Source organism: Atractosteus spatula, chromosome 5, assembly GCF_055471065.1.
Source record: "Atractosteus spatula isolate fAtrSpa1 chromosome 5, fAtrSpa1.hap1, whole genome shotgun sequence".
In the NCBI taxonomy this organism is placed as follows: Eukaryota; Metazoa; Chordata; class Actinopteri; order Semionotiformes; family Lepisosteidae; genus Atractosteus; species Atractosteus spatula.
In genome coordinates, this window is record NC_142710.1 from 43809909 (window position 1) to 43823134 (window position 13226).

At 40.1% G+C, this 13226-nt stretch overlaps 1 protein-coding gene across 4 annotated transcripts in view; it reads left to right on the forward strand.

Moving 5' to 3' along the window:
- Positions 1-647: 647 nt before the first annotated feature.
- nfkb2 (nuclear factor of kappa light polypeptide gene enhancer in B-cells 2 (p49/p100)) overlaps positions 648-13226 on the forward strand; it is a 38018-nt gene continuing 25439 nt past the window's right edge. The window contains exons 1-6 of one of the 4 annotated variants that reach the window (XM_088915340.1): positions 671-925; positions 4317-4379; positions 5461-5703; positions 11870-11903; positions 12553-12625; positions 13184-13224. In XM_088915340.1, coding sequence (XP_088771466.1) covers positions 4363-4379; positions 5461-5703; positions 11870-11903; positions 12553-12625; positions 13184-13224 — 408 coding nt within the window. In that variant the 5' untranslated portion in view covers positions 671-925; positions 4317-4362. Of the gene's footprint in view, positions 926-4316; positions 4380-5460; positions 5704-11869; positions 11904-12552; positions 12626-13183; positions 13225-13226 lie in introns of all 4 variants that reach the window. The other 3 variants (XM_088915341.1, XM_088915342.1, XM_088915343.1) reach the window with 3 other exon arrangements.

Genomic DNA, 13226 nt, shown 5'->3' on the forward strand with positions numbered 1-13226 from the left:
AATCCCATTGGCCTAATGACACAACCAATGCTGACCCAGTACTGGCTGGTGACTCAGGTATGAAATGCTCTAGTAATGCTTGTGGCCAAATTATTACACATACAACCACAACAGATATTACTACAGCTTTTCATCTTAACAAACTTGGGTCAATATTGTCAGATGGTGTTCCATGTTGGAATATCCATACCGCATACATCTTTTATTAAGTTCCTGAAACACAAAATTATTGTTTTCAGCCATGACAATGATAACAAAAAATAACTAGGGGGGTTTCCTCCATGCTCTCTCGGGGGGTAATGCTGTTGTGTTAGGAAATGCGTGAAGGCTGAACTACAGAACTGTCCCCCACAGCAAGAGATACAGTATTTGCGGCACAGTAAAACCTGTTGGAAATCTAGAAGTTCCTTGGGAATCTAGGTTGAACTGTGAAACGTTACCCCCGACAGTACACTAAACTCTTCAAACATGACAAAAGACGTGTACGTGATGTACTCTTCTCAACTCAGCGTTTTATTTGCTCACTTTCTGGTAGCACAAGTTTAGGGCGGGATCTACTGTATATGCAAACCCGACTTTTCACGCGGCCAGCCAATGAGCGGCCCGGAAACGTGACAGCGGACTGTGCGGAATTCCCCTCTCTGTCCGGGACTTTCCGCCTGCCGGAGTTGCACACAAGCAGAGTGTTGATGTGTAACACAGAAGCAGCGGGCTGCCTTGAAAAACCTGCCTTTAATCCACCCGAACAATATAGAAGATTTCATTAGGGGAAAACCGCAGTGCCTTTTAATTTGTCTTTAACTATGGATTTGCGCTCCCTGTGAGGATATTGGTAGTGCTTGTGGAAACTTGGAGAAGAACAGTAACATCTCTGCTCCTGAAACGATACAGTAAACAACCAGGTGCTCCCGAATATCCAGAAGAGGTAAGATATATTCAAATACATGCATGTCGCGTCTAGCCTGTGCAGTGCGATATCACACCATTTCATTCTTATTAATGCGACAGCTGCAGATTTGGGAGCTCATCCCGACCCCCGGATAATAAATTGAAACTGTTGCTCCAAAAAAATGAATAAGTAGTCAAGTACCTTGCTATCTGTGCCGTTAATTTCGACTTGAAATTGTTTAAAATACTTTTGTTGAAATTCGTTCTATTTAGAAAATAAGAAAATTATGTACAGAGGTAAATAGACTGCCCGCAATGCACACGTCAAGGTCGGTTGTGTTAATACTGTATGTCACGGGCCCTACGGTTTCGACTCTGTTCTGACTGCAGTGGTATTTGAAATGGTGACAGCCCTGCAGTTTGCCCCCTCATGTCTGGACAACCCCAGCGCAAGCCTGCGCTACTGAGACGGCTCAGCGGTACACTGTCGCCCGGGACGGCCGCGCTCTGCACTGTCTGTCCGGTGGAGAGAGACATGTAGGAGTTGAGCCTCCGTCTCGTATTTCCTGTGCTGCTAACTTTGCTGGGACTCGGGATTCCGTCACAACAGCACACATTAATTTATTTTACCAAGGCTACATTTTTTAACTGTAAACTGGAGTTTGATTCGCCTTTTCCCTCAACCTCCCAGTTTTCCTGTCTTTAAGATTTATTCATGTAGTTATAAATACAATCCAACAGACGTGGCCTTTGGAAGGTTTTAGGAAAAGAGTAAGGACACGCTGTCTCCAAGTGATGGGCTTTACAGAAGGTGTGTTGGAGGGCTGAAGTGGTGTGCTCATCTCTCCGGTGTGCTTGTCATCTGAAAGGTGATCGTGGTGGGTCTCTCACGGTCCTTTCAATGTTTCATCAAGACGTCTTCTAACGTTTCTCAGGCCTGTAAAAACAATTAACAGAAGGCCGCTAATTTATAGTTGGTTGGGTTCTGTACTACAAAGCCTCCTTTAACCTCAGTACACTAGAAACTGTGTTTCGCAGTGTCTTTGTTCTACAAAAAGAATTCTTCATTACAACATAGATAACAAAGAGGAGAACATGAGGAAACACTTGTATAGAAACAGCTAACTCTTTGCACTCTCGAGGAGTTCATTAGAGGTATTGAATACATGATTGGAAAGCTGGAAATGCACAAAAGTGGACAGATGTCAGGATCAACAATGCAGCAATAAAAAATTACTTTTTCAAACCTTGTGTATCTTTAAAAAATTTGCACATCTCATGGATCAAAGTGAGCCTTTTTAATTTTTTTCACCTTTTTATTCTATGGATTTGGTGTCTTTAATAGACTCCTTTATATTGGTATCGCATCAGTGAGGTCAAATCGTCATTATCTTTCTCTTTTTTAAATGTACAGTAGTGTGAATATATGTTTCTATATACACCATAGCCTACACCATACACTATATACATCATAGCCTATAATATGAAGAGCCTATGAAGATCTGTAATTTTTATGTTTCAACAAACATAATATGAGATTATCTTCTGCATCTGAGTTCCACGTGGCAAGATCTCCATTAGATACAGTAGGTCAGAATTAAGCAGATTCATAGCTGATCCAATGTATTGTAGGGGTCTGTAACTAACTCCTACATAGGGCCCTATTTGATAGAGGCATTGTCTTTATATGATGTGAATTCCTTGAAATACATTAATTACTTGTAACAGGCAGTCCTTTTTTAAGTCTATCACATTGTTAAAGCTCTGTGTTTGGAAATTACAACCTCTTTCTTTATTTCTTGTCTCACTTGCAAACTATTGCCTTCTTAACAACTGGGAATTTTGTATTTTTACATACCAATAATGCCTGGCTTTTCTGAAGGGGAATCTATTAACATCAGAGGGACATTAAATTAAAACCTCCTGCCCTGTCTGGGTATTAAGGTACATATGCTTTCAGGGTTCTTTAAGGTGGTTTTAATTAATTTTATTTAATTATATTAATCATCCAGTGGTATAATTTAAAATATTTAAACTTGTTGCACATTCATTAGTAATAACATCTCTGTGAATAAATTAAAAATTTATTGAGCTCTTACTTGTATGTTTTGGGGGTATCTAGTGAGAAAGGTCACTCCTGATAATTCTGATTCAGATTATGAGAATCCACATTTGACAACTTAACCAACATGTAAACTTTCATAAATTTGTATTCTGTATGTTTTTTATGTGGAATTAGAGAATAGAAATGGGGGAGTGTTTGTTTGCTAGTAAATAAAGAAGAGGAGAGATAATACAATCCCTAATCCCTCTTCTGAGATCAAATGTAGGAGATGTGCTGGTTATATCAGGAACAGCTATTCTTCATCTGTCCTCATGTCAATGAGTTCATTGTTTAACAGTATTTCAACAATTGATGAGATTAAATTTTATAATGACCAGAGCAAGATAAAGATTAAGGTTCACCCTTAATCAGCAGGGTTTTGTGAGTTGTGTAAATGGCCAGAATTCTTGCTTTGGTGTAAAAAGAAATGCTTATGTATTATAGAAATGCTAACTTTGCTCAAAAAAGGTTTCATTGTTGTACAGTATCATTTACAGGCAATGCCCAGGCCGCAGGCCTATATTCAGCGTTCATGGTTCATGCACATTTTTTTATTGGTAGGACTTTCAAATCCCAAAAGGCCATTAAGGTGTGACTCGTTGAAGTCAGAGGATATAGACACACTCGTTCTCATCACACACCCTTGCAGCCAGCTTAGCAGTGTCTGTAGCAAATCTCTTTACATGGTGGTCTCATCATGGATTTTTCACACACATGCTCCAGGTCTTTCACTGTTATAGCACAGTCTGTTAGACTTTCAGGGGAGCCTAGTGAGTTTGATTTACACTGGGTATTCTGTGCCAAACAGGCTGTTTCAGTCAACAGGAAATAGTGCCCTGCAGTTCACAGCACTCTTTATCATACCGTGATTGTGTGCAATAGCACCGATTATTTCTCCTTGTGGAAACCTCCCTTAAAAAATTGACCATCTGGCTCGGATACACAGCGCCTCAATACGGATTTTATTGAATAGCTTGGTGGTAGCCACCCTGTGACTACAGGCTGTTAGCAGAGTGGCCTGCTGGAAGGGAGGCTTTGAGGGGGCCTGGAGTGAGAACTCCACTGCACAGCCACGGCCTGCCACTGAGTTGTCTGTGCTACGGAACAGGAAGCTGTCATCGTAGGGGAGGTTAGGTTGCAAAACTCCAGGCTTTCCTCCCTGTCAGCAGGCTGGGCCTGACTCAGGCCTGTGAAATTCCCACATCTCTAGGGTTCTGTGTCACAGTCACTCGTTCTGCTAGAGGTGTGAGCACACCGGGGAATACTGAACTGGAAATCACAGGGACTCTAGCAGCCTGACACACTTCTTTGTGTCCTTTCACAGAACTGCCAGGGAGCTGAGCACCCTTTTGTGTCTGTGAACAGGCATCATGTCAGGAAATCTGAGGTATGAGACTCTCACTTTACGTGCTCTAGCTGCTTTTGTAATTGTTGGAAAGCATGTACAGTATTATGTGTTTAGTCACTAAATTTGTGAGCCATCGCTAGTTTTGTTTCAAATTCAGACTTAAGTGTTTTCATGCATTTATGACGGACAGAAAGTCTCACCTTTGATGTAGAATGTGAAGTGAACAGTGAAGTTCCTCCAAGTATTTCACAAGTGAAATGTGAGAGTTTTACCTGTGTTGGAGACTGAGGTACAGTACCTTCGCGAGACTTTTGAATAGATGTTGTGCTAGGGTATGGAGTATCTCAAATGTAACTGCAGTCTCTGTTGGAGAGTGAGAATTTACCTGCAGGTTCTACTGGACACTGGGGTTCCTCAGACAGGGGTTGGTCAGATAGTTTTACTGGACACTAGGGTTCCTCAGACAGGGGTTGGTCAGATAATTTTACTGGACACTGGGGTTCCTCGGGGAGGGATTTGTTAGATAGTTTTACTGGACACTGGGGTTCCTCAGACAGGGGTTGGTCAAATAGTTTTACTGGACACTGGGGTTCCTCGGGGAGGGATTTGTTAGATAGTTTTTCTGGACACTGGGGTTCCCCAAAGATCTTTCTAATGGAACATTTTCTCTCAGAAGTGCTGACCTGTGCCCACAACATCCTGTGAAATACATCTGAGTTATTGCAGCAATGAAAAAACAAAACAGACTTGCTGGTGATTTTTATGTGGGGTGAAATAAGTTGTTGTTTTGAAATTGCAAAGTGGTAGAGTTATCTCCTGTTAAAATTGGTCTTGCAACTTTAAAAATAAGGTTGCCACTGCTGTCAGACAGGGGTGAGAGGGGAGGGAGTGACTGACAGCACACTGGACAGGGAAGAGAGAAGAGTGTTGTCAAGGTTAAAAACAAAAGCAGAAACTGGGGCATGCTAGCTTGAATTTCTCACAGTGATTAGAATAAGGGTTATTCCTGTTCACAGCAAGAATGGAAAAACAAAACACCTACAGCCTGATTTACCTGTTGTTCCATTTTTAACATTTTATCTTTTTCATTCTTGGAAATTTTCCTGCAACTTTCCCCAAGCTTCACTGGCCCTGGTGCGCCATCTGAAATCCCGAAGAAAAATCCCTATTTGCAGTATGAGTCAGCCCGCAGCAGCGCCACAGAGCGCAAAGCGCAGAGCGCAGACCTGGGCCGAGTTGAGCCGGTGGGAGGAGGCTTTCAATTAACCCATCCTGCTAGAGCACCCCACAGGACCAGAGCTGCTCAAATCTCCACAGGGCAGGAGCTCTGCGCTCTGCCTCAGTGCAGGATTAAGAGTGAGAGGTGATTTTCCACTGCCTTCAAGCTTTAAACCAAAAGAACATGTCATCGTGTACCCCAGACGTGAAAGAGAAACTCCGTAATTTATTTTTACTAACCATGATGTTGTTTATAGGGTGTCAGGATGGCGCACTGGTTAGCATTGTACTGTAGCTTCATAGTGTTGGGACCCCGGGTTCAATCCCTGACCTGAGGTGCTATGTATCTGCATGGAGCTGGTTCTCCCTTTGTTGGCATAGGTTTTCTTCAGGTACTCCAGTTTCCTACCTTGCTCCTGTTGCTTGCCAGGATAGGATCTGACTCCCCTGTGACCCCCTCATTGGATGAAGCAAATGAAGAAAATGGACGGATGTTGTTTTTTGTTTATAAGATGTCTAGTCCTAGTCTCTGCATGTTTTCAAGGTCTCTTTAAAGCAGCAGCACCTTGAAGAACAAAGCTGTTTGTTGGTCCAAATAAGCCGAAAATGAGCTTATTCAGGTTATTATCAGTATCATGAACACCTGTAGACACCCTGGCAGCAGGTTTTTGGGGGACCTTTGGGTAATCCTAGTTTTAGTTGATAGAATATTTTTCTCAAATAAAAGGACAGTTTCCAGTTTTTTGAAAAAATAGAAAAATTCAGAATATTTATAAATAATGGAAAATGATAGAAACAATATAATATTTGTGGTTTAGGATCTTGTTTCTTTCAAGACTAAGTAAGATTCTTCAGTTTAGTTCTGCCTTTGCAGAACTTTGAAGTTTCCAGTAAGTGAAGGACTGAATTGATCAGTGGTTGCTTAATTTACTCTGGTTCTGCAGATTACTTTAATAATTAAGGATTATTTTAAGTAAGTCCAGGTATACAGGAGTCAGGGCTGATAATCTATTATAAAAAATAATTAAAATGCATCTGACAAAAGCACTTGTTGTGTAATAGAAGTTGATTGTTGAATATACATGTGGTCTGTTTCTATTTCTTTAAAAGAACTGTAAGAAAACCTCTAGTGATGTAGCTATACCACATTCTGCAAACACTCTTAGTTTATTCACTGTATCTTAGAGGACTAGTTCTATCCTTGATCTTTCTACCTTTGCCTTTAGTAAATCATCTTGAAATGTCATTTATGACTAAATTCAGTGCCTCTGTGTCTCCATGGATAGTGTCTCAGAATAAAGATTTCTTAAATAATTCACAGCCTAGGTCCATTCTGAACATTTTGTCCAAGGTAAAATTCTCCTAGAAAGCTAGGTGATACCAGTCTTCTGCAGAAAGAGCGGCCAACATCTTGGCCTTCTGATATTTGTTGTCCCTTTCCTCTCACCTACAAGGTGGTAGTGCTATTCATAAATCTGTGTCTGAATGGGTAAAAAATATCTGAGTGTACAGCAACTCAGTGCAGCACAGTAAAAAACTAAAGCAACAAACTAAAGGTGACAACGATGGACAGAAATCCCCAATCAAGGTGTTTCAAATAATTGTTAACAAGAGTTTTGTACACAATGGAAGCTTAAAATATCAACCAACACCCCCACTGTGTATTTTCTATGACTTCACTGTAATGTAGTCAAGATGGAGCCAACAGACTTGTCATTTGTGTGGAAAAGGAAAATTTGAAATCTCAGTGGATCACGGTGGCATTGTGTGAGGAAGGGAGAATCCCTCATTTTCAATGATCATTTCAGGGACTGTGGCCATTTTTAGGTGCAGTCCCTGTGTTATGGGGAGAACTAGTTGAGGTAGAAAACCGGCTAGGAAATCTTGAGTAATCTGGTAGTGAAACTGCTTTCTTTTCGTAGTGATTCGAATTGCAGTTTGGAAACCCCAGTTACAGGCTTCTTCCCATAAATCTACCTGACTAAAGGGCTGACTAAAGGCTTTGCTACAGAGTTCAATCATACAGGCCTGGGACTGCACTCTCCTAACTCTTAGCAAATATAAACAGGGAGTGTGTCCCCTTCCCTGGACTGGAGATGTCCACACAAGCAGGGGGTATGACCCCAGCCCTGGACTGAGTGTGTTCCACCTGGGAGTGAGCCCCCTGTATCCCTTGTATTGGACTGTTAATGTCCACAGGAAGGAATCTCTGAGCCATGGTCTGGAGATTTTTGTTAAACTGCAATGAAATGCTTACATACTGTATGGCAGCCCAGGCAAAGATTCCCCTGACTGTACTTAAACATCAGCAGAAACACATTACAGTATGTAAAAGCTCATAAATGATGGGGAAACACTTCAGACTCAAAACTATCTGAAGATAGTTGAGATATGGAGTTGCAGTCAATTTTGCATTCTCAGAAAAATGATACAGTATGAACACATGGAGTACAGTACCAGTCCAAAGTTTGAGTACATCTCCTTGAAACCATTTTTTCATGATTATCTGTGCTTTAAACTGTATAAACATGTCTATAAACACTTAATATTTATTTACATATATATACACATATTTTTTTATATTTACAATATTTATAATCTTAAGTGAACTGCATTGAAAATGTTAATTTTTCATTTTCAGTAAAATTAACACCCAAAGCAAGATTTCAGTCTGAAGCCCAAGTTAGTTAAAAGTCAGAAATGTGTATAACATGGTGTTAGAACACTTAAAGAAGTTTAAAATGGTCTTTGTTAGATGTTCTCACAGTTAACTAGCATGTTACCTCATTTACCTTTTGTCACCAATTATTGGTAAACAAGTGAGAGTCCATGATTACTATAAATATAGCGAGCATGGGCAAAAGTTTGTAATTCCTGAATGAACATGGCAAAATTTGCTCTGTTAAGAAAGGAAAAAAGAATTGCTGTAAAGAAACCTTAGTTAAGAATGCAGAATAAGAGAAGAAGACTTACCTAGGCCAAAAAGCACAGAAACTGGACCTCTGAGGCCAGCTTCACGCAACCTCCTCTGAACTGTTGATGTTGAAACATCTGTATTTCTAGTTGTATTGAGCTCAACTTGTATTTCAGGGGCAGTTAGTCACCGGTTTTGCAGACTTCTGACTCTAATGAACGTATTCCTTGATTCTGAGGTCACCTTTCGTGTCCCTGAACTTTTTCAGTCCTTACTTCATATTGCTTGATAGTCTTGGCCACAGCAGTTACTGACACTTGCAAAGTTCTTGCAATTTGTCTTGAAGATTGACCTTCATTTCTTAAAATTATTATAGACTGTCTTTTTTCCTTGGTTGCTGAGCAAATTATGCCATAATCATTCAGGAATTACAAACTTTTGCCCATGCTCTCTATATATTTTTAGTAATGGACCCTCACCTGTTTACCAATAATTGGTGACTAAGGGTAAATGAGGTAACATGCTAGTTAACTGTGAGAACATCTAACGAAGACAAAATTTAGCTTCTTTTAATGTTCTAACACCATGTTATACACATTTCTGACGTCTAACTAACCTGGGCTTCAGACTGAAATCTGCTTGCTTTGGGTGTTCATTTTATTGAAAATGAAAATTTAACATTTTCAGTGCAGTTCACTTAAGATAATAAATACACATATCATATAATTAAATATTAAGTGTTTATAGACAGCTTTATACAGTTTAAAGCATAGATAATCATGAAAAATCTGGTTTCAAGCAGGTGTACTCAAACTTTTGACTGGAACTGTATATCTGTGGCATTTGGACCAGTGCAAGACTGCCAAGGTATCATAAGTAGAATTACAATATACAGTATGGGCTGGTCACTCTACAAAGTGTCCTGTCCATATAAAGAACTCTTAGTGGATAGTTAAACAATTCAACAATATTCCTAGCATGATAGATGTGCTTTTCTTCTTGAAATGTGAACGAATGACCTTTTTCTTATAAAGAAAATAGAAAAAAATTCTAAATTAGAAACTTGAACATTTTTTCAATTAAGAATGAAATGATAGCAGCTCAAGGGCTTTCCCTCTAATAATGTTTGAAATGTGATTTCATTTCAATAGTCAATAAATTGTTAATATAGATTATTTTATTCCAGTTAGTGTAGGGGGAAATTTCTATTTATTCTTGTCAGCCCCCCTCCAGATCTCAGATTTGTCCCTCAGTACGTCAGTCAGAGTCTTCCATTTCCACCAATTAAAGTTGCAGAAGAAACTGTAAGAGGAGGCAGTGACATGGCATGTGAAAACCTCAGAAATCCCCTGACTGTGTACTGTATGTCTTTTGTCTTAAGGATGGGCCCAGCACAGTCTAACCCATAGTCTGCTTCCTCTCACACTTCCCCTGCCCTCAAATACAAATGCTTTCTGCACTAAGCAGTTTTTTGCAGTGAGGGGAGATGGACCCAGTTGTTACTTTACAGGCTAGTGGCTGTGATCTTGTGTGAAGCCCATTGACTACAGTCACAGTGTTTTGCATTGCCAAGACATAATCGCTCAAAGTTTCAGTAGAATAAGGCACTATCACTGATCATGATCACTGTGCACCTGAAGGGGAGAGACACATGGTGGGATTACACTGTCAGTTGTAACTGAAAGCCAGTTGTCATGGTAGTGGGGTTTATTGTGCTGCACAGTACTGTTAAAGTGAACAGATTTCACAGGAATCTTCAAATTCCACCCATTAAGAGAACAGGCTTTTGGTGTGGTGACTTTGTGCTTGACCACAGTCAGTGCCTGAAATGACAGTTTGACTAACACCAGTTAGTACGTGAGAAAAAAAAGAATGTCCTGCTAAGGAAAAATAATTCTTCCACTTGCCTGTGTTTTGAAGTTGGATCTGTAAAGTCTTAATTGCAAAACTGTTTTTAATAATAATAGTTTAAATCATTTAATAATAATTGTAGGTTCGGTGCAGCTTTAGTGGACAATTGTACATGATGTTGAGTGGTGTGTGAAGCAGCATCTGCTAAACACACATCTGCACTGGCAGGTGTCTCTGGATGTCTTATATAATTGTCCTTTAGGATTGTATGTACTGTACACCTTGTTAAGTGTGGTATTTTGTAGGTGTTTCTTATGAATCACTAAATCCCCTCTAAAAGTCTGTTAGGTTGGTTTTATGCTATGTATATAGAATGTGAGCAGCTGTGTGTTGCACATATTCTATAACCTCATCGCTACCTGGGTTAAGTAACCTCATCGCTATCTGAACACTTAAGTATAGATAGCATCATTGGCTGATAACTCAATTTTGGAAGGATGTTAGTGTGTATATCAATAGCATCAGCTCATGCCTGCTTTATGTTTTAAATTGCGTTACTTAAAAGGGATAATTTTAAGCAAAGGTCAAAAACCATGCTAAATGGCCATTATGATGGAGTGACTTGAATAATGCACTAATGCTGGCATTAGACACTGTATCTGTAACAAGAGAGTTCACTGAACAAGTTGGAGTAACAAATATTGTTGATTTCATTAATGTTAGTGTGATTTAGAGTTAATTAGAGTTAGAGGTATTTGTCACTGTCACAAGAATCTCATTCATTCAGACGAGTACTATTTCATTAAATAAGAAATGATGGGGGTCCTGCCCTGTCGGCACACTGGCCTGGGGTTTCCACTGCAGGGTGCTGTTGATGTCTGCTCTGGGGCGGCAGGCTGGCCTGGCTGTCTGCAGTGACGTCAGCGCCTTGCTCAGAGTTGGTATTCTGGGGGCTTTCCTCTCTGGCTTTTTTCCTGGCCTGTTTCCTGGCAGGAACTAGCTATACACACAGAGAGAGTGAAAGACTACAAACAAAACCTAACAGCGCAGAGAGAAAGAGTGACTGCTTTGTAGTGTGTGAAAGAAATGTGGTTTTCTGACTGAAAATGTTTGCTTGGATTTAATTTATTTCTCAAAGATGATTTGTGATTTTCAATACGAGTAAAATTACTGATTTTTACAGTCTGGTAAGAGATCAGATTGAGTATTCAGCTTTCCCCTTTAGATGAAGGGATGTTCTCAGAGATGAGTAAATTCAGTATGCAAAATCTTATTGTTTGAAATTACATGGGCTTTCTGGGGACAAATCCCTCAAATGCTGACAGCGTGTGTTACCATAAAAACATTAGCTAACAAAATTAATATAGAAATTAACTTGATTTGTGTTTTCAAAAACATATTTTAAGTTATTTAAACAGAGTGTTGATCTTAGATTCATACAGAAGAACATGTTGGCACAGACCTAGGGGCAGATATAAAGGCAATGACAGAAGATCACAGAGTCTTAATTGCTTAATTAATTGCCACCTTTCTTTCTTTCCATCAGGATGGATGAGAATACTTACATGATAGACAGTGAGGTAAGAACAGCTGTTTTATTCTTCTTAATCTTTAATTTAAACTTACACACGAATAGCAAAACTCAAAACAGTACAAACATCATAAACAGTCTTTATTGTCCTATTCCTGATGATCTACACACAATCCTGTAGCTCAGAGCTTGCAGAACACAGTGGTTTTCAGAATATACCATGGTGCTCCATTGTGATTGCACTGTATTGCTGCACCTTTCCGTTACAGTAAAGCATTGATAAGTACTGCATTTCTGATTACATAATTGACGGGTAGAGCCTTAGTGCCTTCACTCAACGGAGGTGTATGTAAGCTCTACTGCAGTCAGTGTGAGCTCTGCTGTGGTCAGTCTTCTGTGGTCAGTGTGAACTCTGATATGGTCATTGAGAGCTCTGTTTGGTCAGTAAAATATGCGTGTGGGAGCTGTTAGAGTGTGGGAGCACTGCAGCGGTCAGTGAGCTCTGCTGTGGTCAGTGTGTGAGCTCTGCTGCGGTCAGTGAATTCTGCTGAGGTCATTGTGTGGAAGAGTTGTTCTCTTTCGCTCCAAAAGGTAGACATGGGCATGTTTTTAGTTTCTATGCTAAATGGTGAACCTGTGTATTTACAAGTTTTTTGTTATATCTCTACAATATTCATCCCATTGCTTTCCATCTGCAGATTATGCTGGGGGATTACAGCATGTTGCCACACATGAACATGAACATTAAAGCAGAGCCCTTCCTGGAGACAGGTGAGCACCCAGGAATCAATCACAAAGTCAGGAGCTCCAGCAGCAACAGGTTACACACCAACCAGAGCAAAGGAAAACCTCATCGATACCTGGGCTACCACTATCTGGACACTTAAGTATAGATAGCATCCTTGGCTGATAACTCAGTTTTGGAAAGATGTCAGTGTGCATTGATGCTCATTCCTGTTCATTCCCTTTCATTTGCTAGGAAGGATAGTGAAGATGACTACCATTGCACAATAGTTTGATTCACTGCAGGTTTTACACACAACTGGTTCCTTTACAAACTGTGCTAAAGACCATACTTACTGTATATCAGAGCCTGCAGCTGGTAAAATCTGGAGTGAGCCAGGCTGCTGTATGAGGTTGCTGTGAGGCTGAGGTGTCTCCCTGCATGAAGCAGTCTGCTCACTGTTACATACCTGTACTGTACCATTGTGTTGCTGTGACGCACAAACTAACAGAAAATGGAATCAGTTTGATGAGGATTTTTTTTCCTGTTTTTAATGTTGGGCTTTTAGCTGTTTTGTGACAGATATCTTGTGTTCTTGGTTGCAGTGCATGGGCCCTATCTGCAGATTATTGAGGAACCCAAACAGGT